The sequence below is a fragment of the Nicotiana attenuata genome, unplaced genomic scaffold (genome assembly GCF_001879085.1).
Source record: "Nicotiana attenuata strain UT unplaced genomic scaffold, NIATTr2, whole genome shotgun sequence".
NCBI classification, from domain to species: domain Eukaryota; kingdom Viridiplantae; phylum Streptophyta; class Magnoliopsida; order Solanales; family Solanaceae; genus Nicotiana; species Nicotiana attenuata.
In genome coordinates this window covers 33,513-60,003 of record NW_017675754.1, presented here as the reverse complement: position 1 = coordinate 60,003, position 26,491 = coordinate 33,513, and the positions used below count along the sequence as shown (strand labels likewise).

The window sequence follows — 26,491 nt, the reverse complement described above, 5'->3', positions numbered from 1 at the left end:
CGATCCGAGATCGTATACAAATAAGTCAACTCTTGGTCAAACCTTTCAAATTCCAAGCTTTCAACTGAAACTGTTCTTTCAAATTCATTCCAAATTTTTCCTGAAAACCAAAACCAACGATCTACATTAGTCATAATACATTACACGGGGCAAGTCATGCCCGGGAACTGGCGATCAAAGTGCAAAAGCTCAAAACGACCGGTCGGGTCGTTACATCCTCCCCCACTTAAACACACGTTCGTCCTCAAACGTACCCAGAGTTGTCCTAGAAGACGACCAATAGCTGAATAACCTTACCAAGCGTAAACCCGGGGGTGATCCCACGTCACCCTATCTCGTATAGATCCTATACACATTTTAGCTACAATTACACAATCCAGTCCAGCCTATTAATCATAGAACCACATTTTGACTTTTCGAAATCATACACAAGATCAGAACCTCACATCTTTATTCAGAATAAGCCCGAACCAGCTGTAATACCCATACCTATAACCTCAGGTGCAATCATATGATGTACCACATAACTCAAACACTCGAAACGATAACTTCTATTCACAGAAACTGCACACAACACTCGAATATCGGTAGAAAACCTCTTATCAACTAAGGTCTTATTCAAACTCTTCTATATACTGCTAATGATAAATGAAACATGCAATAAACTGTAACCGTCTCTCAGGTCAACCATTCATGAAGTCACTTCCCTTTTGGCTAATACCACAGCAAATTTCCGAGCCGAACCTCGATATTATCCTTCCAACAAGCTAAAACCAAATCCGTTCACATTCATTAATGACCCCAACAATCACCTCGAATCCAACACACCTCTCTGGTGACATGACACATCAATACAGGCCTAAGCCACAACTTACATAATTCGTGCACCAATAAGAAACGGTCTGAATATCTTCAAATCATGAAAATGACCCCCAGACGAAAGAGCTATACCTCAAGCTCACCAAATCATCACATCACACGGCTGAGAACCCGTCTCACATCATAGAAATAGAACACACAAATTTGACCCGCAAGGTCATATTTCCACACAGCTTTGCTGCAACGTGCGATCCTATCCAAATACTTCTCCACATGAAACACCTCAAGTCACTATGCTCGAAATCCACAACCATGCCCAATTGATGTCTGGAGCCAAAGCAAATGATTACACCCACGGTGCAACAAATAACATATGCCACACAACCCGATAGGATACAACCTATACGCCGTTCACTAAGCATCGCTCAATTACTCTTCCCGCTCGAGTTCCATTTAGAGACCCCAATTGAACCGCACCATATGTGCCTATAACCAACAAATCCTAGCATCTCGCAACACAGAAAGGTAACTCATAGATCTCCCCAGATCACTGATAAGCTCAATAATGGTCAAATCAATACCTCCCTCAACAATGCCATTCGGAGCCAACCAAGCCGACTCAAGATAGAACACTCACTCACAAGACCCCAAATAAGAAAGTGAATCCTTCCCAGCCGTCCGCTAGGTCTTCGAAATATAAAAAAATCCCCAATAGGACATAATCTGGCGAACATCGCCACCCAATCCGTGGCATTTCCCGACATAGCCATCCGCGCCATCTTATCGTAATAGTCCAGAATAACACAACACGGAAACAACCAGTCCACACCCCAATATCATATCCAAAACCTAACATACCAAGCAAAGAAAGATCCACTCGGGCCTCCAAATCTCGGTAGTCACTAAACAGTGCTGATACACACGATCTACAATCACAACATAGCCTGAATATGAGAACTTCCGTCTCCACGTCCATACGCGACATGAATCACCATATCCTATCCCAATTTCGCCGTCCGAATATATGCCACACCTCTAATACCCAATCATTCCACGCTAGATACTCTCAAATTTCCCTGTGCCCCCAAACAAACCTGAATATCACCAGTCGATCTAAAAGAAGGTGCCGCAATACTACCGAAGTGCTATCAACTTAATCACATTACCCCTTTTCTGAAACCTATACTCTCGTCAAATCACTTCCAAATAACAATACCATTTCCTTAATCATCTGAGGCTACCCGCTGCCTAAGAGTGTTATGAACTTCCTTTCAGAACTGAACCGAAACCTCATACACGCAAATCTCGATCCTCCACAACATACTGCATATACCACACCATCCAAGGATAACATGAAAACTTTTATCTCCCTTAGCCCCAGACATCTACGCACTCAACTAGCCAAGAACTTCCATTGATCCCATCTAGAAGAAAAATCATTACACATCCCATACCTCTCATATTCGTAGAAAATGCACCGCTCCAGCCACGATAGAAATCAACAAGAACTCTCCCAAATCCGTTTGCACAAATTAAACTGCCAGGACTGAATCTTCTAACTAGACCAAGCTAAGCAAGCCATCAAAGCCCATGAGCATTGTTGCAAAATACCTGTAAGAACCCATTACCTCGAACACATACAAAGAATTGATCATATCCTTACCATACCGATTCGGTCTACTATCAAACCATTCCATCCACGTGAATTTCCTTCTGATTCATTTTCAACTTGCTGTAGTACTACAATCTCTCAATCCCAGGCTCACTACACGAGTCCCAAGCACAAGGCCACACTGTCTAGGACCCATAAGCCGCTGAATACTCTCTCAAATATTACCAAAAACATCACACTCCCGAATACTTTAATCTGAAGAACCTCCTGCGAATCCGAATCCATTACCTTTACTTCCCTGATACTGATACATAGAACCCCATAATTAACATAGAAATACCACAAATTTGAACCTCTTCCAATGAAAACACACTTTCTAACCACGCAGCAACTTCAAAATGCCCGATTGTTTCCTGCAGAATCTTGAACACATTGGAACCATTCTCGAAAGTCATTCACTCTTACTCAAACTGCAAATTACCTGACCTAACGAACAGAACCACCCGTGCCTCATTGGCACTCCGATACCGCAAAATGAAATCCTCATCCTAATACACCTAAGCAACTTACTGCTCTACGCACTGAGCATCCTCTACCAACAACAACTTAAGACATCCTGTGATTCCCTTACCCTATGAAGCATAATATAACCTTCGTCAACATCCTCCGTCTCAATTCCCACAAATCATAACTGATCACCCGCACACCTCAAACTGGAACCAGCATAGCACCTAACCGTGCAATCAACTACTCACAACAGACTCCCCCACTTGGCTTGAAGCTATAGATCAAAATACCTTCAATAACTCGTAACACTTTTACTCTATTGATGCCATAATAACATAGTGAGATTAAACTCAAATCATTTATAAGTTGTGAAAACACAGATCATCTAGCACTGTAAATCTTCTGCAATTCTCGCATTCATCCCCGCAACAGCTAAGCCCACTCTCTTAGGCGACCCGAAATTTCAAATTTCCAACACGTACTTTTCACTTGCATATGAGATCTCCTAACATACACATAAGGATCACACCACTTTAGAACACTCCGCAGGAGATAACCCACCTGTTTTGCCTCAATATAACATTTCTGTATACCTTCCACCATCATACACATTACACAGTTACTTAGTCTTCCTGAGTCTGAACCCATACCGCAACATGAAATTTACTTCACTCCCAACTAGGAGACATGAAAAGATTCTTCACGCGCCCATAACTCGGGGCTACACATCCAGTCACAATGGAAATCAAGCACTTATTAGTTCATCTATCATCCAGTAGACCTCCCTCGTCACTTCCAAGTCACATAAATACATCTCGCAGTACTAACATACTCATCACGTGGCTATCCAGCCGTCACTTCCACTAATGGGAACAATACCGAACGTATAAGTTCAAAAACACTTGTTCACACAATCAGCACATCGGTGCTCAAGCCATAGGCAAAGATCCGGCCTCAAGTCCTCCAGACTGGCCCAACATAAACTCACAGAGATCACATCTCGCCCCTTGATCGGGGAATCACAAGCCATCAAGGCACATCTAATACTGAGCGCTCGTGCGCGCTTACGAACGCGTGGAAGGAATTTCAAGAGTTACTTTTCAAGCTGAATCAAGGACACACGATAAGATTACAAGAAGGTGAAGTTTTCCTAAAGGTTCTGCAGCCTCTCGAGGATAAATACAGACGTCTCCGTACCGATCCGCGAGACTCTACTAAAACTGCTCATGACTCGTGAGACCTAGTAACCTAGGCTCTGATACCAACTTGTCACGACCCAAACCCCGCACTGGTCGTGATGGCGCCTCTCGTGAAGACGAGGCCAGCCAACTAACCCAACTCGTCTTTTCAAAAGTAGTTAAACATAAATAAACAGCTTAAATATGACTTAATAGTATTAATTAGCGGAAATACAACCCAACACAGCCCAAATCGGGGTGTCACAAGTCATCTATTAGAACGTAATTACATTTACAAGTCTAGAAATACACCGAACAGGAATAATGAATAACATAGAAAAGAAACGGTGATGTGAACGTTGGCAGTCACCTCGCTAAACTACTACAGTTCTGCCTCCAAACAGCAATTACCCGCTACCGGATGAATAAATACCTGCAACTGCACACGAGGTGCAGGGAGTAAAGTGAGTACTCCAACTCAGTGAGTAATAAAGGTAAACAACAACTGAGCAGTAAAAAATCACGTAAAGCAACCAACATGCTGTATAGAAGCAGGGTACAATCCTTTGAGAAAAATAGTGAAGCTGTGAAATCTTTAGAAATATATTGGCTCAGTTTAAATCTCTTTTGAAAATGATCTTTTCAACAGTTACGAAACAATTTCAAAACAGTTAGTGCTGATAAGCACAGAAAAATCCGCCCCTCGGGCACAAATACCGCAGTATAACAGGTAAAAAGGCAAGTAAATATGCAAGATGGGCACATAAAAGTTCGCCCCTCGGGCAATATCTCAAAACAGTACCAGCCCCTCGGGCTCACTCTCAGCCCCTCGGGCTCTCTCTCTTAGATCACTCTCAGAACAGTATCATATAGTAACCGCTGTGGCGTGCAGCCCGATCCACATCTGGCTGCGGCGTGCAGCCCGATCCATATCTCGTCGACGGCGCTCACTGGGGTGTGCAGACTCCGAGAGGGGCCCCTTACGGTCCAAGCGCAATATCAAGCCACCTCGTGGCATATAACATAAGGCCTGAAAGCCTTCTCACAACACTCATAAGGCCTGAAAGCCTCCTCACATCACTCACAAGGCCTGAAAGCCTCCTCATATCACTTACAAGGCCTGAAAGCCTCCTCACATCATTCACGAGGCCTGGAAGCCTCCTCACATCACTCATCATATCCTCACATATGGCCCTCGGCCTCACTCAGTCCAGAAAACATCATAAGCCCCTCGGGCATCAAATAAATAGTAGTGCTCAGCCCAAACAACAGTGGAAATATCATTGAAGTCTCAAAGTTCAATTAAAGCGGCTGAGTTTGTAAAACAGTATAATCAACAGGACTAAGTTCAAGTAGTATATCAAAATAGTGAGGAAACAGTGATAAAAATCCCCAAAGGGTTCAGATAATTGGCACGAAGCCCAAATATGGCAATCAGCCCAAATCATGATAATAACAAATAAGTTTCAGTCAAATACGCGGTAAAATCATCAATCGGGACGAACCAAGTCACAATCCCTCAACGGTGCTCTACCCCACGCTCGCTATCCGGCGTGCAAGTCACCTCAATATATCACTACGGTGTGCAATCCGGGGTTTCAAACCCTCAGGATATCATTTACAATCATTACTCACCTCGAACCGGCAAAATCTCTAGCTCGCGACGCCTTTGCCCCTCAAATCGGCCTCCACGCGCGTCGAATCTATCCAAAACCAGAACGAATACGTCACAGTATGCCAATGGAACAATACCCAATCGAAAACAATCGAAAATTTATTAAAAATCTCGAAATTGGCAAAACTCGAGCCCCGGGCCCACTTCTCGAAACTCAGAAATTTTTCCATTAATATCCTTATCTCCTCACGAGTTCATACATACCAAAAGTTCTCAAATCCGACCCCAATTGTCCTTCAAATCCCCAAATCAAATTTCAGAACCCCAAGCCCTAGTTTCTTCCATTTTTGCTTAAGTTCCATGAATTTCTAGGTGGATTTCACAATATAATCAAGTTTTAAGACCAAGATTCTTACCTCAAGTCGATTCCTCTTGAATCCCGCTTTCATTTCCTCCAAAAATCTCCAAAAACGAGCAGCCATGGGTGAAAATAGGCCCAAAATCGCGAACAAGGTGACTTTAAAACATTCTGCCCAGCTACAGGATTTTCTTCTTCGCGAACGCGGTCTAACTCTCGCGTTCGCAATGCACATTTTACCTTGACCAGATTTCCCTTCTACGCGATCGCGATACCGGACTCGCGAACGCGATGATTTGCCCGAGCGACCCTTCGCGAACGCGACAATACACCTGCGAACGCGTGGCACAATTCCACTTCAAATCCATTTACTCGAATCCTTCTAGGCGAACGTGAATAAGAACCTGCGAACGCGATGCACTGAGATCACACCCCTTCGCGAACGCGATGCCTACTTCGCGAACGCGAAGGCAAATTTCACACCCTCCTCCGCCTACTCTTCGCGAACGCGAGAACACTAATGCGAACGCGAAGAGATAAATTGCTGCAACTGCTGAGACAAATTTTCTGCAACTCTTCAACATAGAATATAACCCGATTGTCCATCCGAAACTCACCCGAGGCCCCCGGGACCTCAACCAAAAGCACCAACGCATCCCAAAACATCATTAAAACTTGTTCCAATGATCAAAACACCTCAAACAACATCAAAACCATCAATTCACATCGAATTCAAGCCTAAGTTCTTCTAAAACTTCCGAAACACGCTTTTGATCAAAAACCCAACCAAACCACGTCCGAATGACCTGAAATTTTGCACACACATCACAAATCACCTAACGAAGCTACAGAAACTCTCGAAATTCCATTCCGACTCCCGGATCAGAATCTCACCTATCAACCGGAAATCGCCAAAATACTAACTTCGCCAATTCAAGCCTAATTCTACACCGGACTTCCAAAACCAATTCCGATCACGCTCCTAAGACATAAATCACCCAATGAAGCTAACCAAATTATAAAAACTCCGATCCGAGCTCGTATACAAATAAGTTAACTCTTGGTCAAACCTTTCAAATTCCAAGCTACCAACTGAAACTGTTCTTTCAAATTCATTCCAAATTTTTCCTGAAAACCAAAACCAACGATCTACGTTAGTCATAATACATTACACGGGGCAAGTCATACCCGGGAACTGGCGATCAAAGTGCAAAAGCTCAAAACGACCGGTCGGGTCGTTACATTGATGCTCCCTCATTTGGTTGCGGATCGCTTTATTCTCGTTCTCCATTTCTTCCATTTTCTTTAGGATGGAGGTAAAAGCGTCGTTACCTACATCAACAGCGGTGTGAGTGTTACCTGTTGGGGGAGCATGTTGCTCATCGGCGGTTGCTATGGTATCCGCTTGTATGACGTTTTTATTCGTCTGTTGAACGGGTTTGTCGAGAATGTCGCTCAGAATGCTTGTCAGCATCGTCTGCAGTAGTTTTTTGATTGCTGGCGGCGCTTCCTCAATTGTGGATGTGGAGGCTCCCCTTTCGCGTGAAGCGGTTACACTCCCATGAGGGGGAGGTGAGTCGCTCCACCTGGGTGTAGCACTTAGCGTCACATTCTCCTTGCCTTCTATATCAACCTCGTTGATGGTGTTCAAGAGGTTGGCAGTGACGTCTACTACTGCTTTGAGTCTTTCATTTCCTTTTCCTGCCATTGTTAGTTTGTGCAAACGAAAAAAAGTTGGATGATGTTGTTGTTTTTTTTAATCTAGAAAGATCTAAAATTTTAACTGGAATCTCCCCACAGACGGTGCCAAATTGTTTGACCAAAAAGTGTTAAGCTTTTTGCTAAACTAATTAATGAGAAAATAGGGGGTGAATTCTAGTTAAACGTAATAAATTCTAGATCTAAGATTGAAGGAGATCGGTGAGATGAGACCGTGCTTGAGAATTATAAATATCAAGTATGTGTTCAATGATTATCAATGAATGTTATAATAAGAACATGCAATAAATGTAGATAATGGCAATAAATGTGGATAATGACAATAATTGTAATAAGAAGGAATTTATCACCCGAATGTTAGATGATTTGGGTGATTCTTCTTCCTGACAGCAACATGGAATGATGGAAAGTGAGGATGGATAAGGAATCTTTGGATCTTGTAAACAAAGAGAGAACAATGTATCTTGAGCAATGTAGTTAGTGAACAAGACAAGTTTTTTTGTATATTCTTTATAGTCAACCCTTTACAAAGTGCTCTTATCAAAAAGTGAAGATCCCCCTTTTGTTCTTTATCTCTTCCTATTTATAAGCGATATCCCTAAGAAACCCTAAAATGTACAACATAAAAGAATATCCAATGGAATATTTCTTATGTCTATTACTAAATATATCCTACCGTTGCTTCCTTGCTCCCTTTACTTGACCTCGGCAATAATCCTTCTTAAGACGACTCCTTGCCACTGTGCCGTGCTCGGCTCTGTCCTCGACTATATTTATTTGCAGTTGTCAAGCCGTCCAAATTTAGACGAATACAGTTAGTACTTAGTAACATTTAATAAGGGAATATATGGATGATATAGCTAGCAGCGGGTGAAAATTAAATTCGATTTTGAACACTGCAATTCGAGGTGTAACCTCTTGTCAACTAACCTATTTTCTGTAAATTATTTAATTGAAGAGAGAGATAAAAATGAAATATCTAACGTCATGAATAAAATTAGAGTCCGGAACCAAAATGTAGTTCTTTTGGACTCAAACTACACAAATAGGTGTAAAAAAAAAGTTACCATACTATATATAACGCCAGAAAACCTGGCGCTATACATTAACGGTAACTGCACCGTTAATGTATAGCGCCAGATTTTCTGGCGTTATACAAAAAAAATCTGACACAGCTGATATAGTGCCATAAAAAGTGGCGCTATATGTATATACTCTTTCTTTTTCTTTTTGGTAATTATTAGACATCATTTAACTACAATCATTTAGTTATTGCTCTACTATTTATGAATATTCATTTAATAAGTTTTCTAATATTTACTAAGTTTTCTAATATTTAACATAAAAGTAAATAAGTTGGTAATTATTAGACATATGAAATAACTATGAAATATGTTGTTGTCAATTTATTTGCACTTTGAATATATTGTACTACCACAAAATACCACAAGATTAAAATTTGTGTTAGCAAGTAGCAGTTCATGATTATTATCATATATACCAATAATAAAACTAAAATTGCTGCCATTTATTAAAACTAACAAGAAATATTACGTACGTCATGGAAAAAAAGTGTTGTTGTCAACTCCTAAAAAAAGAAAAACTAACACTCTGTTTGGATCACTGTTCCCCATCGTTTATAATGTATCGTATTGTACTGTATTGTATTGTATCGTATCGTTTTATGAATACAATGTTTGGATAGATTGTATTGTTCGTTGTTGTTAAATAACATTTTGCTGTATGGTTTGACTGTATCGTACTGTACTTTAACTGATAAGTTTACTACAATACCCTCAATTGTTTTAAATATTTAATTTATCAAAAATTACACATAAAAATTATTTAAGAAAACCACTTTCTACTAACTAATCACTAATTATGTCTTATATATAAATTAAGCAATTAAATTCATGCAAATTCTATCGAAATTAGTTGAACAAGTTAATAATATTAAAAATAATAATAAGTACATTATATTTATAATTAGATCATAATAATAAAGATAAGGAAAGTTCTAAATAATCTACATATTAGGAACCAATTTCTATACTAGATTATAATATACGTTCTCTATAACATCAATTAGCTATAACAATTAAAAAAAAATTAAAACAAACGAACCTGTTATAAAGAGGTTTGATTGTACTTTTTAAGTCCTAAACTGACGNGCCTCGGGATGATTTCGGGTGGTTAACGGAAGAATTTTGGAAGTTAAGAGGTAGCAGTTCTGCTGCTTCTAGTATCTTTTCGCTTCTGCGGCTTGGGAACCGCAGAAGCGGAGCCGCAAAAGCGGCCTTGGTTTCGCAGGAGCGATTTTTGGTCACCTTCCAGGAAACCGCAGAAGCGGTAGAAATTCCGCAGAAGTGGATCCGCTTCTGCGAGATGGGAACCGCAGAAGCGGAAGCTGGGATTTTAAAGGAAGCCGTAGAAGCGGCCAGTGTTCCGCAAAAGTGGGACCGCAGAAGCGGTCCCTTGTCCGCAGAAGCGGAAATCCCTGTTCAGAAACATCAATGTCGAGGGTTTAATTTCATAAGTTTGCAAAATCAATTGAGAGCTCGGTTTAAGGCGATTCTGAGTGGGAATTGAAGTGAAGATCACTGGGTCACGTTTCTTTGGTCCCTTCTTGTTATATTTCATCATTATATAGTTAAATCCACCATTTGAATTCGAATTCAAGGTCAAAATTGGGGAAAATTGGAAGAAACTTCATAGACCTAATTATTGAGTTTTGAGTGCGCAATTGACCTCCGATTTGGGAGATTTTTATATGGTTAGACTCGTGAGAGTACGAGGATTCTGAAAATGTGAAAATTATTCGATTCCGAGACGTTGGTTGGAGGGGCGTTTCGGTCATTTTACCTATTTTGCGCCCTAGCTGTAAATTTGTTAGCGGAATCAGTTGTTTGCAATATTATTTACAATGTGTAATTGAATTTGGGCCATTTGGAGTCGGATACTCGTGGCAAGGGCGTGGTTTCTAGTTGATATTGAGCCGGTTCGAGGTAAGTGGCTTGCCTAACCTTGTGTGGGGGACTTTTCCCCTTAGGATTTGTTTTTTGTTGATTTGAGTGCCTTGTACGCGAGGTGACGGGCGCGTACTTGAGCCAATCGTTGGAAATCCGATTTTCTTAAGATATTGAGATTGAGTTCCTTCCATATTTGTTTTATTCTACTTACAATTATAACTTGTGCTAGATTAGGAAAGCATGTTTAGTTGATTTAACTTGCCTAATTGCTTAAGTTGCCTTAACTGTACTACGTGAAGCATGCTAGGCCAGTACTACCTGTTGCTTGTCTTTTGTACTTCGTTTCCGTGTACCTTCTGGTTGTGATTGCGCATTTACATTGGGACTACGGATGTGGGATTCCGGTAGATCCCCCCCTTGTTTGTTTACTTTGGGACTACGGGTTCGATTCTCGGTAGATCCCCCTGCACTTTTACTTTGGGACTGCGGGTTAGATTCCCGATAGATCCCCTGCACGTTGATAGTTGGACTACGGGACGGTATCCCGGGAGATCCTTCGGGTATTCACATATGATGGACTACGGGACGGTATCCCGGGAGATCCACTGGACGGTTGAGAAAAGGACTACAGGACGGTATCCTGGGAGATCCTCATTGTTACCCTTGGTGTTGAGCTGTACTTAATCTGTGGTTGTTCCGTTCTTGTGTATTTTGCTATTGCCTTGTTTAATCTGTCTTATTCACTGCTGTATTTATTATTTCTGTCAGATTATCATACTGTTAATTATTGTTATTACTATATTTTGTCTCAGTATGGCCCTGACCTTCCTCGTCACTACCCAACCGAGGTTAGGCTTGGCACTTACTGAGTACCGCTGTGGTGTACTCATGCCCTTCCTGCGCATGTTTTTCATGTGCAGATCATCCCGGTACCTCTACTCAGGCACATTATCCTTGAGGCGAGGAGACATACGGAGACTTCGAGGTATATCTGCAGCGTCCGCAGACCGAAGAGTCTTCTTCCTTATTCTAGTTGTAGAGCTGTTGTCCTATCATACTTTTGATGTAGTTATTCTGGAGATTAGAGTACCTATTGGATCTCTATTAGCCTGTGTTGCCCGTGAGTTTCCGGGTTTTGGGAATTGTTTTAGACTTGTGACATTGAGTTGTACTTGCCAAGCGGCATTCAGTACAGTTTCTTTTAGATATTTGATTTGATTTTCTCTATTTTTCCGCAATTAATATATTTCCACAAATGTTAGGCTTACCTGGTCATGGGGACCAGGTGCCGTCATGACATGTTCACGGTTGGTGAACTAGGGTCGTGACAATTCTTCCTCTTCTTTTATTGTTAATAACACGTTATCAGCACGAGACTCTAACCAGTTGAGTAGAAGCTTTGGGATTGAGCATAATGATTGTCAATTATTCCATGAACTTCCTTCATGATTAAATTCTGGATTTAAGGTAAGTATTTTACCGTATTTTTCTCTTTTATTCTATACTTTGATTTTAAATACAAGCAAAGACAACAAAGTATGATTATAACTCTAATGGAGTTTGTAAGAAATTATAACCACCCGAAGTGGTAAAATTTCTATGCCTCGCCATGATCAAATTCATGTATGATTGTGGGCAAAGAATTAAAAACCCGTCCCATTGAATTTGCTCCATTCTCATTCCCTTAAGAGAATGTGATAGCAGTATGTGATAAGTCTGAAAGAAGACAAAATTATTACTATAAATGTCACGACCCCAATCCCGGTCGTGATGGCACCCAACACTAATGCTAGGCAAACCCGACCAATTAAATACTCTCAACCCAAATACGCAATCCGTTAACAAATAATACGATTAGAATAGCAAATATCAAGGTCCCAATCCGAATCTAAATAAAATAGTACGGAAAATAATAACGAATATCCAAACATTCCCCCAATAGATCTGGAGCCACGAGTCTAGAGCCTCTAGATGTAATAGAGTAATATAGATATCCATAGTGATAGAGAAGTCTAGAATATGGAAGAAATAAATGAAATAAAGGGGAGAAGTCGGGTCCTGCGGACGTCAGGCAGCTACCTCAACAACTCCTAAAACGAAATCCAAGAAGACAGCAAACAGCTCCACTAAGTCTCCGGAGCACCTGAATCTGCACACATGGAGCAGGGAGTAAAGTGAGTACTTCCAACTCAGTGAGTAATAAACATATATAATGGCTGAAAGTAAGAAATCCTGAAATATTACAATATAAAGCTATAATCAGCGATTCAGCACATAAAACGGTGGGACCACAACAATACCAGGACAAGTAAGACAAATAGGTGTAAATGCATGAATGCAATGCAATGCACATGACCGCTGCGGCGCGCAGCCCGATCCATTTGGGTACCCGCGCTCACTGTGGGGGTTCAGACTCCGGAGGGGCTCCTACAGCCCAAGCGAAATATCATCGTAACATTCGCTGCGGCGTGCAGCCCGATCCACACTCAGTCCAGATATATATATGCATGCAAGCCACTCGGGCACAGTCAAATTGTCCAGTTTTAGTTTCAATTATTAGGAATTATAGAGCTAAGTGTTTAAACCTTTATTTATTTACTAACCATTTCGAGGCAGTGTCTAACTCAGGACTGATATCATGAAATATGCTAAGCATCATGCAAGCAGTGATAGGGATCCCTGAAGGATGCACATGATAGGCACAAAGCCCCAAACAATTCATAAACCCCAAGTAGGATAATTACCAAACAATTTCTAGTCAAGAACGCAGTACGAACATAATTCGGAACGGACTAGGTCACAGTCCCCAGTCACAATAGACCCCGCACTCGTCATAGAGTACGTGTCTCGCCTCAATATAGCGTCACAATGTGCTATATCGGGGTTTCAAACCCTCAGGTCATCATCTGTATCTATTACTCATCTCAAGCCGGCCACAAGTCTAGCTCGCTATGCCTTTGCATTTCGAATCAACCTCTTCGCACGCTGAATCTGATTAAAACCACAACGAATACATTACAATAGGCCAAAGAAACATAACTTAATCGTAAAGACTCGAAAAACACTAAAATTCACGAAGTTGGCAAAACTCGAGCCCCGGGCCCACTTCTCGAAAAATTATGAAATTTACATCACCGGATTCCTCGTCTCGCCACGAGTCCGTACATATAAAATTTACCAAAATCGGAGTTCGTTTGACCCTCCAAATTCCATTTTTACATCCTAATTTCTCAAGCCCTAACTTACCCCATTTTGATGAATTTCCACTGATTTCTATGATAAATTTACCATAAACTCGAGTAATTAAGCCAAGGAACTTACCTCCACTCGATTCTCAGTCAAAACCCTCGAAATTTCTTGCCCAAAGCTCTTAAGAAGGCTAAAAATGGAGGAAATAATGAATGGGATCGCGGTTAAAATAATATAAAAACCCCTCTGGACGCCCATGTTTTTTTCCCTTCGCGAACGCGGTCAACACCCCCGCGTTCGCATTGAACAAATTCCGTTGACCAAAATATTACCCTACGCGAACGCGATACTACAAACGCGAACGCGATAGTCCAGCTTACCCTCCTACGCGAACGCGATACTCCGCATGCGAACGCGATGAACAAACTAGGCTGGGCCCCCAAGCCCTTCTACGCGAACGCGAGGCCTTCCCACGCGATCGCGATGGTCTAAGATTTTACCTTCCGCGAACGCGTGCCTACAGACGCGAACGCGAAGACCAATTTTGGTCTGCAACAGCTGGGCAATTTTCTGCATCATTTTCAAAGTTCAAAACCTCCGTTTAGCCATCCGAAATCATCCCGAGGCCCCCGGGACCTCAACCAAAGGCACCAACATATCCCAAAAACATCATACGAACTTGTTCCCATCATCAAACCACATCAAACAACGCTAAAACCATCAAATCACATCGAATTCAAGCCTAAGTTTCTTAAAAACTTCCGAATTACGCATTCGATCAAAAACCCGACCAAACGACATCCGAATGACCTGAAAATTTGCAAACATATCCAAAATCACCTAGCAGAGCTACTGCAACTCCCGGAATTCCATTCCGACCCTCGGATCAAAATCTCACCTATCCACCGGAATTCGCCAAAATGTCAACTTTGCCAATTCAAGCCTAATTCTACTCCGGACCTCCAAAATCACTTCCGATCGCACTCCTAAGTCACAAATCACCTCCTGAAGCTAACCGAATCACCGGAATTCACATCCGAGACTTCTAACTAATAAGTCAACGTTCGGTTGACTTTTCCAAACCAAACCTTCCTTAAAGAGACTAAGTGTTTCATTTCCTATCCAAACCAAATTCAATTCCACTCTAACTCACCCGTTGCTGATAATAAAACATGAAAGAGCAATAAATGGGGGAAACGGGGCTGTAATACATGAGACGACGGGTTGGGTCGTCACATCCTCTCCAACTTAAACAAACGCTCGTCCTCGAGCGGGTCGAGAAGCATACCTGAGGTCTCAAATAGGTGAGGATATCTGCTCCGCATCTCCTGCTCAGTCTCCCAAGTAGCTTCCTCAACGGGCCGACCTCTCCATCGCACCTTTACCGAAGCTATATCCTTTGATCTCAATTTCCGAACCCGACGACCCAAAATAACCACTGGCTCCACATCGTAAGTCAAGTCATCATCCAACTGAACCGTGCTGAAGTCTAACACATGGGACGGGTCCCCAACATACTTCCGGAGCATAGAAACGTGAAATACTGGGTAAACTCCCGACAAGCTGGGTGGCAAGGCAAGCATGTAGGCCACCTCCCCAACTCTTCTAAGTATCTCAAAAGGACCAATGAACCGTGGACTCAACTTTCCTTTCTTCCCAAATCTCATAACGCCCTTCATAGGCGAAACCTTCAACAAGACCTTCTCGCCCACCATGTAGGATACGTCTCGAACCTTCCGGTCCGCATAACTCTTCTGACGCGACTGAGCTGTACGAAGTCTCTCCTGAATCACTTTCACCTTCTCTAAGGCATTCTGAACCAACTCTGTCCCCAATAGTCTAGCCTCGCCGGGCTCAAACCAACCAACCGGAGACCTACACCGTCTCCCATATAAGGCCTCATACGGTGCCATCTGAATGCTGGACCGATAGCTGTTGTTGTACGCGAACTCTGCAAGTGGCAAAAACTCAGCCCAAGAACCTCCAAAATCAATAACACAGGCACGCAACATGTCCTCCAATATCTGAATGGTACGCTCGGACTGTCCGTCCGTCTGAGGATGAAATGCGGTGCTCAACTCTACCTNTGAGTACTTCCAACTCAGTGAGTAATAAACATATATAATGGCTGAAAGTAATAAATCCCGAAATATTACAATATAAAGCTATAATCAGCGATCAGCACATAAAACGATGGAACAACAACAATACCAGGACAATTAAGACAATTAGGTATAAATGCATGAATGCAATGCAATGCACATGACCGCTGCGGCGCGCAGCCCGATCCATTTGGGTACTCGCGCTCACTGTGGGGGTTCAGACTCCGGAGGGGCTCCTACAGCCCAAGCGCAATATCAATGTAACATTCGCTGCGGCGTGCAGCCCGATCCACACTCAGTCCAGGTATATATATGCATGCAAGCCAATCAGGCACAGTCAAATTATTCACTTTAGTTTCAATTATTAGGAATTTTAGAGCTAAGTGTTTAAACCTTTATTTATTTACTAACCATTTCGAGGCAGTGTCTAACTCAGGACTGATATCATGAAATATGCTAAGCATCATGGAATCAGTGATAGGGATCCCTGAAGGATGCACATGATAGGCACAAAGCCCCAAACAATTCATAAACCCCAAGTAGGATAATTAGCAAACAATTTCTAGTCAAGAACGCAGTACGAACATAATTCGGAACAGACTAGGTCACAGTCCCCAGTCACGATCGACCCCGCACTCGTCATAGAGTACGTGTCTTGCCTCAATATAGCGTCACAATGTGATATATCGGGGTTTCAAACCCTCAAGTCATCATCTGTATCTATTACTCACCTCAAGCCGGCCACAAGTCTAGCTCGCTATGCCTTTGCCTTTCGAATCAACCTCTTCGCAGGTCGAATCTGATTAAAACCACAACGAATACATTACAATAGGCTAAAGAAACATAACCCAATCGAAAAGACTCGAAAAATACCAAAATTCACGAAGTTGGCAAAACCCGAGCCCCGGGCCCACTTCTCAAAAAATTACGAAATTTACATCACCGGATTCCTCGTCTCGCCAAGAGTCCGTACATATAAAATTTACCAAAATCGGAGTTCGTTTAACCCTCAAAATTCCATTTTTACATCCTAATTTCTCAAGCCCTAACTTACCCCATTTTGATGAATTTCCACTGATTTCTATGATAAATTTACCATAAACTCGAGTAATTAAGCCAAGTAAATTACCTCCACTCGATTCTCTGTCAAAACCCTCGAAATTTCTTGCCCAAAGCTCTTAAGAAGGTTAACAATGGAGGAAATAATGAATGGGATCGCGGTTAAAATAATATAAAAATCCCTCTGGACGCCCAGGTTTTTTTTCCCTTCGCGAACGCGGTCAACACCCCCGCGTTCGCATTGAACAAATTCCGTTGACCAAAATATTACCCTACGCGAACGCGATACTACAAACGTGAACGCGATGGTCCAGCTTACCCTCCTACGCGAACGCGATACACCGCATGCGAACGCGATGAACAAACTAAGCTGGGCCCCCAGGCCCTTCTACGCGAACGAGAGGCCTTCCCACGCGATCGCGATGGTCTAAGATTTTACCTTCCGCGAACGCGTGCCTACAGACGCGAACGCGAAGACCAATTTTGGTCTGCAACAGCTGGGCAATTTTCTGCAACATTTTCAAAGTTCAAAACCTCCGTTTAGCCATCCGAACTCATCCCGAGGCCCTCGGGACCTCAACCAAAGGCAACAACATATCCCAAAACGTCTTACGAACTTGTTCCCATCATCAAACCACATCAAACAACGCTAAAACCATCAAATCACATCGAATTCAAGCCTAAGTTTCTTAAAAACTTCCGAATTACGCATTTGATCAAAAACCCGACCAAACGACGTCCGAATGACCTGAAAATTTGCAGACATATCCAAAATCACCTAACGGAGCTACTGCAACTCCCGGAATTCCATTCCGACCCTCGGATCAAAATCTCACCTATCCACCGGAATTCGCCAAAATGTCAACTTTGCCAATTCAAGCCTAATTCTACTCCGGACCTCCAAAATCACTTCCGATCGCACTCCTAAGTCACAAATCACCTCCCGAAGCTAACCGAACCACCGGAATTCACATCCGAGCCTTCTAACTAGTAAGTCAACGTTCGGTTGACTTTTCCAAACCAAACCTTCCTTAAAGAGACTAAGTGTTTCATTTCCTATCAAAGCCAAATTCAATTCCACTCTAATTCACCCGTTGCTGATAATAAAACATGAAAGAGCAATAAATGGGGGAAACGGGGCTGTAATACATGAGATGACGGGTTGGTTCTCACATTTGTCCTTTTCAAATCAAAAACAAAATATATTGAAACAACAAGCACTTGCAAGCCACTTACAAACCTTGTTTTTTCATGCACTTGTGAAGTTTCAATTTCCTAATTACCACACTTTGGATATATATATTCATGCATTCGTTTCATTTCATTCAAATTTGACACTCGGAACAAAAGACCAAAGATCCATTCTTTTCTACTCCTTTTCTCCTTCACCCTTTTCCCCTCCATTTTCTCCTCCTATTTTCTCTCCCTTCCCACATTACTTCACTTTCTATTTTGGTTTGTAACTTCCCTCAGCAACCAATTAAATCTTTATTAATTATTAATCCCCATTTTCCAAGAAAAAAAAATTGTTTAACATACATTTTTCATTGCAAAATTCAATCTTGATATTGTTAGAACAGAAAAGTTGGAAAGGGAGAATTTTTGAATTTTTTTTGGTTTTGGGGTATTTTGTTTGTGGAGAAAAGTTGAATCTTTTGCTTGAAAAGGTGAAAAGAGAGATTTTTTTTGAACTTTTTTGATTTTTGGGGTTTTTGGGTGTGGAGAAAAGTTTGAATCTTTTGCTTGAAAAGGTGAAAAAGAGAGATTTTTTTTGAACTTTTTTGATTTTTGGGGTTTTTGGGTGTGGAGAAAAGGTGTCAATCTTTATTTGGAATGGCGGGAGTTGGAGGAAAATTGAAGATTTTGAGGCCACTTTTGTCAATTTCATGGAGTTTTCTTTTAGCTGCAATATTTGTTTCAGCAGAAAGAAGCTTAAAAAGAGAAGTTATAGCCCAAAATGCAACTGAGCTTTCAGATGCAGATTACCTTTTAACTGTTGTCAACTTTTTATGGAAGCCTAATGAATCTGGTTACCATCATGTTTGGCCGGTAAAATTCTGTTTTTTTAATTTAACTATTTTGTTTTTGTTTCATGTTGATCTATGCTCTTATGGAGTTGTCGTGACTTTATAGATTGAGTTAAAACTAACATTCATTTTTTATGAATGAACAAGTTTTTAAGTACCTTTTTTTTTAAAATAAGCTCTTTAAGTTGTGGAGGTCGAGAATTAGGGTTGTGTGTTGACAGAAAATCGAGAGTTTCTTCTAGTCTTACCAGTAGTATTCGTACTAGTCTTGTATTTTCGTATTCCTAGATCTTTGTTATTACACGTTGTGCCGTTTGCTTCTGTTGTCCTATTACCTTGCTGTTGCTATTATTTGTCTATTGCGTCCTTTTCACCCTTCTTGAGCCAAGGGTCTATCCTCTCTACCTTCATAAGGTAGGGGTAAGGTCTGCGTACACATTACCCTGAAAATGCAGTTCTCTTATGTTAATTGGATTCAAAATTTAGTATATGTATAAAAAAATTGCTTTTACCCTATTTACGCAGTAACTTGGCGACGAATCATAGTATGTGGCTCCGCCGCTGATAAACTCGAGACAAAGTATTGAGTGTTGGAATGAAACTGGTTACAAATGAATTGGAATGGATATTGAATATTCATATAGTCGATCTCAACTACTTTGTGTTTAAAGTGTAGTTGTTGTTGTGTTTTTAAAATTTTGGTACCATATTTATTTGATCTACAACACTGATTAATAGGAGTAGCTGGTTATTATGTATGAGCTCATTTTATTGGATTTAGGTGGTCCAGTAACTTATCAAATTATTAAATCTGGATTTTGAAGAAGATAAGCTCTATGAGCTACTAGAGAGTGAATGCAACCCATAACCAAACATGTCGAAATGCTTACCGGGCGGTATTCATTTCCCTTTTTCTTCAGCAGGCATGGAACATGCTTGTCACCTTACTCGACATCAAAAGAAAGAAAAGAAATAGAGAATATAACTAGGATGTTCAAATAGAATTGAACAAAATTAGGAGAAGACACATAAGGAATGAACATAACTACAATGTCCATGTCACTGCACCCAAAGTTGTGGCTTAGTGGTCAATGAAGTAGCTTTGAGAACTATGAGGTCTCAGGTTCAAATCCCAGCTGAGGCAAAAAGTACGAGGTGAGTGGTCAGAGTTGCTTGGTACGTGTTGCTGGTGGAAGATAGTAGATATCTCGTGGAATTAGTCGAGGTTCGCGCAAGCTAGTCCGAACACCATCGGACTAATAGCACTTTACGTTTATAACCTCCTTGAGCTCTGTTGATATTTATAATACTCACAGTTTTTCTTTTATGCAATTGACTATGTCATGAAATGGACATTTTTGAATAAGTACTGTGTGGTGTCATTGCAGGATATGAAATTTGGATGGAAAATTGTTGTTGGTACCATTATTGGATTCTTGGGTGCAGCATTTGGTAGTGTAGGCGGTGTTGGTGGTGGCGGCATATTCGTACCCATGCTTAGTCTTATCGTCGGATTTGATCCAAAATCGTCTACAGCAATTTCAAAATGTAAGATTAGCGGCTAATTTACACGATATTTAGGAAATTCGTTTTCCTGACTTGAATGGATTACTGAATTGCTATACTAACTGATTACCAAATAAAGGAACTCACACAATAGCAGTAAACTGTAGTTGCAAGTCTTAATTTATGAATGTTCATCTTCTGTTATGAACTGTTTTCTCCTAGTTAAGGAACTCGTCAATTCTTTTTCTGGTTTTTCAGGTATGATTATGGGAGCTGCAGTCTCTACTGTTTACTATAACTTAAAGCTCAGGCATCCCACGATTGACATGCCTATTATCGATTATGACTTGGCTGTTCTCATCCAGCCAATGCTGATGCTCGGCATTAGTATCGGAGTTGCTTTCAATGTGGTATTTGCTGATTGGATGGTTACAGTTCTGCTAATTGTTCTGTTCCTTCTCACATCAACCAAGGCCTTTCTAAGAGGGGTTGAGACGTGGAAGAAAGAGACTATTATTAAAAAGGTTATCACCTTTATATTGTTGGAAATTTCCTGTTTTTTTCTGTACACTACTTTGTGTTCTTTTCTAACATGAAGAAAGAGACTTTTCCTTCATTGTTTCTTTCTTTTTCTCTCCATTCTAACACGTGGATGCAAGTATCGGAAGATGATTTATCCGGCCGGATTTCTAGCAAGACGATGTTAAATAAGTCATGTATGTGAATTGTTGGGTTTTGCTAATCATTTGTTATTTCTTACTTCAGGAAGCCGAGGCTGCGAAGAACTCAGGGACTGGTGATGAAGCAGAATACAAGCTCCTTCCCAGCGGTCCCGCCAATGGCACTGAAAAGGACGCCAAAGTTACTTCCGAACGAGAGGTGACTTTTCCTAACTGTGAAAGGAGAATATTATGCTTCTCCTGATTTCATAACTCTAAAAAAAGCCATGTCATTTTAGGTTCCTGTCATGGAGAATGTTTGCTGGAAGGAATTCGGACTCCTCTGTTTTGTTTGGATTGCATTTCTAGCTCTGCAAATTGGAAAGGTTTTCATTTCTTATCTTTTTGGTGATGCTGTAATTTTGTCATTGTTTTTGGTTAGTCTTGATCTATTCTGTAATATGTTAACTCACTGGCCTTGTGTGTTTGAAATAGATTTACACAGCTACTTGTTCGGTGTGGTATTGGGGGGTGAATTTATTGCAGGTTTGTATTTTGTTATGTCAAAATTATGTTTGAAGCAAACTTCACAAGATCACGAAGTGATTCTAGCAATCCCGTTATGAACTCTTGTATTTGTTCTGCAGATCCCGGTTTCTGTAGGGGTATCTTCATTTGAAGCTATTAGTCTGTACAAAGGTTGGAGAAAGATTCAATCCAAGGGAGAAGACGGCACCAATTTCCGTGTGATGCAACTGATTGTTTATTGCTTCTTCGGTATACTAGCTGGTCTGGTTGGCGGACTTCTTGGTCTTGGCGGAGGATTTATCATGGGTCCTCTCTTTTTGGAGCTTGGTGTCCCTCCTCAGGTCAGTTTGTGTGCTGTCGTGGCGTGATCACCTATACGTCTTCCTTTTTTTATTCACACCTTAACATGCAAAAATGCTACTAACCCAGTGTTGTTTTCGTGCTTGTGTTTCTGTTATTAGGTCTCAAGTGCCACTGCCACCTTTGCAATGATGTTCTCCTCATCAATGTCCGTGGTGGAGTATTACCTTCTAAAACGTTTCCCAGTTCCTTATGGTATGTGGCCATTCCTTTAAGTTAGTGAACATAAAAAAATAGATTGTTCGGTTTCATTCTTGTTTGTCAGAACTGAGAATTGTATGCTTCTTACTTACAGCTCTCTACTTTGTTGCTGTGGCAACTGTTGCTGCTTTCGTTGGGCAACACGTTGTGAGGAGGTTGATTGTTGTATTAGGACGAGCGTCTCTTATCATCTTCATCCTTGCCTTCACAATATTTGTGAGCGCAATATCGCTAGGTGAGCATCTAGTTTCCGAAGGGGAGCCTTGGCATAACCGGTAGGGTTGCCTCCTTGTGACCAGGAGGTCACATGTTCGGGCCGTGGAAACAACCTCTTGCAAAAATGCAGGGAAAGATTGCGTACAATAGATCCTTGTGGTCCGGCCTTTCCCAGATCCCGCGCATAGCGGGAACTTAGTTTCTCTCATTGGCTGCATTATGTCTTCTCTCATTTGAATATCTACATTACATTTGCTTCTTCGTTTTGACAGGTGGGGTCGGAATCTCAAATATGATTGGGAAGATCCAGCGCCACGAGTACATGGGATTCGAGAACCTTTGCAAATACAAGGTTTAATTAGGCTAGTATCCAAGAAATGGTGTGAAGCAAACTGTTCCTAATACATTACTGCTTCACTAATTTGAAGTGTTGGCCTCAATTTGGAGGCAAATTCTTGGTTTGGTGAATGGAAAATAACAGTCAACTCAAGTTAGTTCCATTTTTACTGTTAGAGATTTTACTCTGTAGCAAAATATGGGAGTTAAAAATAGAATTCTTTTCGTTTAGGGTTTTTTCGCCCTGTAATTCTATTTTGACTTCCTCTATTTTCATGCTTCCATCAATTGAAATTCTGGAAAATCTGAACACCAGGAATAATGGAGAAGGGATTGGAATAGGTTTATCTTTTGTTTTCGTTATAATATTTCACTCTAACAGCAATATTAGTGAGCTTATTCATTCATTGCTCTCTTTTTTATTTGCAGATTTTTTTTGTTAATGTGTATACCTATATATATATATATATATATAGATGCATGTAAAAGAAACCTTGGAGAGCCGTCCTTGAAATCTTGCGCAAACGCGAAATGCTTCGTGCATGAAAAAAAAAATGCTTCGTGCATGAAAAAAAAAAAAACTACTAATATGGCGAGTCACTATCTAGTAATTAGGTAGTTTTGCCTTCGGGCTTGATTTTTCATGTGCACGAAGTCTTTTTTTTTTCACTATTTGAAACTTTATTATCCTTAATGTTCATGTATAGTTAATTACCCGACATAAACAAGTTTTGTTTACAAAATATATACAATCCACCTTAAAAGTCTTTCTATCCATTATTTGTGCCTTCAATCAAGGAATGTAGTACAAAATATATACGATCCACCTTCGAGAAGACAGTGAACGCTCTTGCTGGGAGAGACCTGAGAATATTCCAGGAACTAATGGTGTGTCTTGTTCTTTCTACCAGCTACCAAGCTACAAGATTAAAAGTATAATTGATGGCCTACGTTAGCCTACAATATGATATATGATGTTCAACCAAAAATGCATATATTCACCCATAATATGTCTTTTATATATTTTGTATTTAATTGTATATATTATACAACTTATGTATAACTTATCTACAACTTTCACACATTATTTCTACCCAGTTAAATACAACTACAATAACATACAACTTAAATACAAAATTTCTTACAAAATTTATACAATATGTCTTTCATATATTTTTGTATTTGATTTATACATAGTAAAAACAAATTTTATACAGCTAATTATATATTCTACAACTTATCTACAATTTTCTTACATTATTTCTATTCAGTTATATACAACTACAATATCATACAACTTAAATATAATTTTTATACAATATTGTTCAACTTTCATACAATAGTTAAATAAAAAAAATATATATAAACAACAGAATACAATTTTTCTACAATTTCATAAATATAATGTATATCATGTCTTCTTCTTCTTGTTCTTTTTCGAGTTTCAATCTGAAATTCAGCCAAAATCAAGTCTAATCTTCACCAAAACACCCTTAAAATTGAGATATAAACTCCAAACCATATTCCCAATTGTTTGCAACAACACCCAATCCAAACAAATAATGGTTTTTGAAAATCCAAATTCGAATTCAAAGCTACAAAGCTTTTTAATGGCTGTCAATGGTGGAATTGTTGCTCTCTTTTCCTTTGCTTTACATTGCTGAAATTAGGAATTGAGAGATAGAGAGAGACGTAGAGAGTCCCATGCCGAAATATCACAAGTACCGCCTCGTCCTGGGCCATCGCACGGAAAACACACCCTCAAACAAATAATGTTTTTTGAAAACCCAAATTCGAATTTAAAGCTTCAAAGCTTTTTAATGGTTGTCAATGGTGGAATTGCTGCTCTCTTGTGCAAGATACGTGGGGGAGGGGGCTGGGATGTGGAGAGAGAGAAACGTGGGGGAGTGGAAGATACGTTAGAGTGATTTTAGGACACTAATTATTATCATTAATTCCCTTAAAATGTACATAAATGGTAATTGGGTATATAAAATATAATTATAGTAAAACATGAGTAGGGAGGGTAATATAGTTTCATATAGTGCATAGGAATGTAAAAATCTCTTCTTTTTTACTAGCTCTTTATAAGCCCAATAAAAAATAATTTAATATGAAGAGAAAAAGAAAGCTATTCCTAATCCATATGTACGATAAAGAAGTAAAAAGTAAAGAAATTTTCATAAAGCACCATCTTTTAGTAGTAATTAGCCATCTATAGATACCATTTGCTATATTACGGATTATAGATACCTTTTCTGTGGTTATATGATGTATTTAAGCTATTGTATTCATGAATACAGTAGCAAAAATAGGCGTGAATCAGGGAAGTCCAGCTAATTAGTTGTTGTATTCGAATGTATTCGACTGTATTCATGGCGTGAAACATGGGATTACAACTGGACAGATTACTGTATTCGACTGTATTCACGGCATGAAACATGGGGGGATTACACTATTTTTAAACGGAAAGTGTATCAGTTAATATAATAGACTCCTAATATAACTCAACAAACTCAATTATAACACACAAAATTTGTATTTCCGGTTATAAAAAAGATTCTCAACTGAAAAAAATAAAAAAATATAGCAATCTTCAGAGAAATTATATAATACATCTGAATACATAAATTATATTGATTAAAAAAACATATGAATACATAGAATACAACGGGATACATTGAAATACAATGAAAAAAAAGACAATGAATACAATGAAATACACGGAATACATCAAGATACATTGAATTACAATAAAAAAAGACAATGAATACAATGAAATACATGAAAATACAGCGTGATACGTTGAAAATACATTAAAATATATTAACAGAAAATTAAGTTGCTCAGCCCCAAACTCCGTCGTCTTTGCTCAAGAACAAATCCTAATTTCCGCCTTGTGGCCAAATAGTCCTTCTATTTTCAAAGATTTTGCACGCTCAAACCTGGAGGAAGTGATGATGTCTTTAAGGTTTCAGTTGGGCTTTACTTGGTTGGAACTGTAGTTTGGAATGCCTTTTCGACTGGTGAGAAGATTATTGACTGAAACTTCTAAGTGATTTCCATGGAGGCAGCAACTTAAGCCCTTCGAGTTATGCTGGACGATAGCTGCAATCACGAAGGCGTGACTATTCGAGTTGAAAAGAGTTTTAGACCGATTTAGTTGAGAATAGGTGGGAATGTTTTACGGCAGTTGCTAGGTAAGACGGAGAAGTGGGGAAGGAGGGAGGAGGAGCGGGTAAAATTTTAAGTGGGAGTGGGGGAAGAGGAATGGGGATGTATCGAAAGTGGTAAACTAAAGTAGTACGTATTTAGGTAGTCGTTAGGGGTAGGACGTAGTAACCTAAAAAGTTGAGTATTTTTAGACGTATAAGTATTAAAGGTATACTAGTAGATTAGTAAATTTTTTTTAGAAAGTNTTTATTTAAAATAAGTAAGTGTTAATCGTTTGTTGGTAGTAGGTAAAACTACGTAAAAGTAAGTAACGAAAAATTCGTTACAGTTTAGTTCGACTTTAGGCCCTAACGATTT

The 26,491-nt window shown here is 40.1% G+C and overlaps 1 protein-coding gene across 1 annotated transcript; it reads left to right on the top strand.

Moving 5' to 3' along the window:
• The first annotated feature begins 18,391 nt into the window (after positions 1 to 18,391).
• Positions 18,392 to 23,367, top strand: LOC109220409. The gene is made up of 10 exons (XM_019384884.1): positions 18,392 to 19,176; positions 20,543 to 20,702; positions 20,919 to 21,184; positions 21,426 to 21,539; positions 21,619 to 21,705; positions 21,815 to 21,865; positions 21,967 to 22,188; positions 22,309 to 22,402; positions 22,503 to 22,643; positions 22,897 to 23,367. Exons 1-10 carry the CDS (start codon positions 18,961 to 18,963, stop codon positions 22,980 to 22,982), a joined length of 1,437 nt encoding a protein of 478 aa, XP_019240429.1. The 5' UTR covers positions 18,392 to 18,960; the 3' UTR covers positions 22,983 to 23,367.
• The last annotated feature ends 3,124 nt before the right edge of the window (positions 23,368 to 26,491 follow it).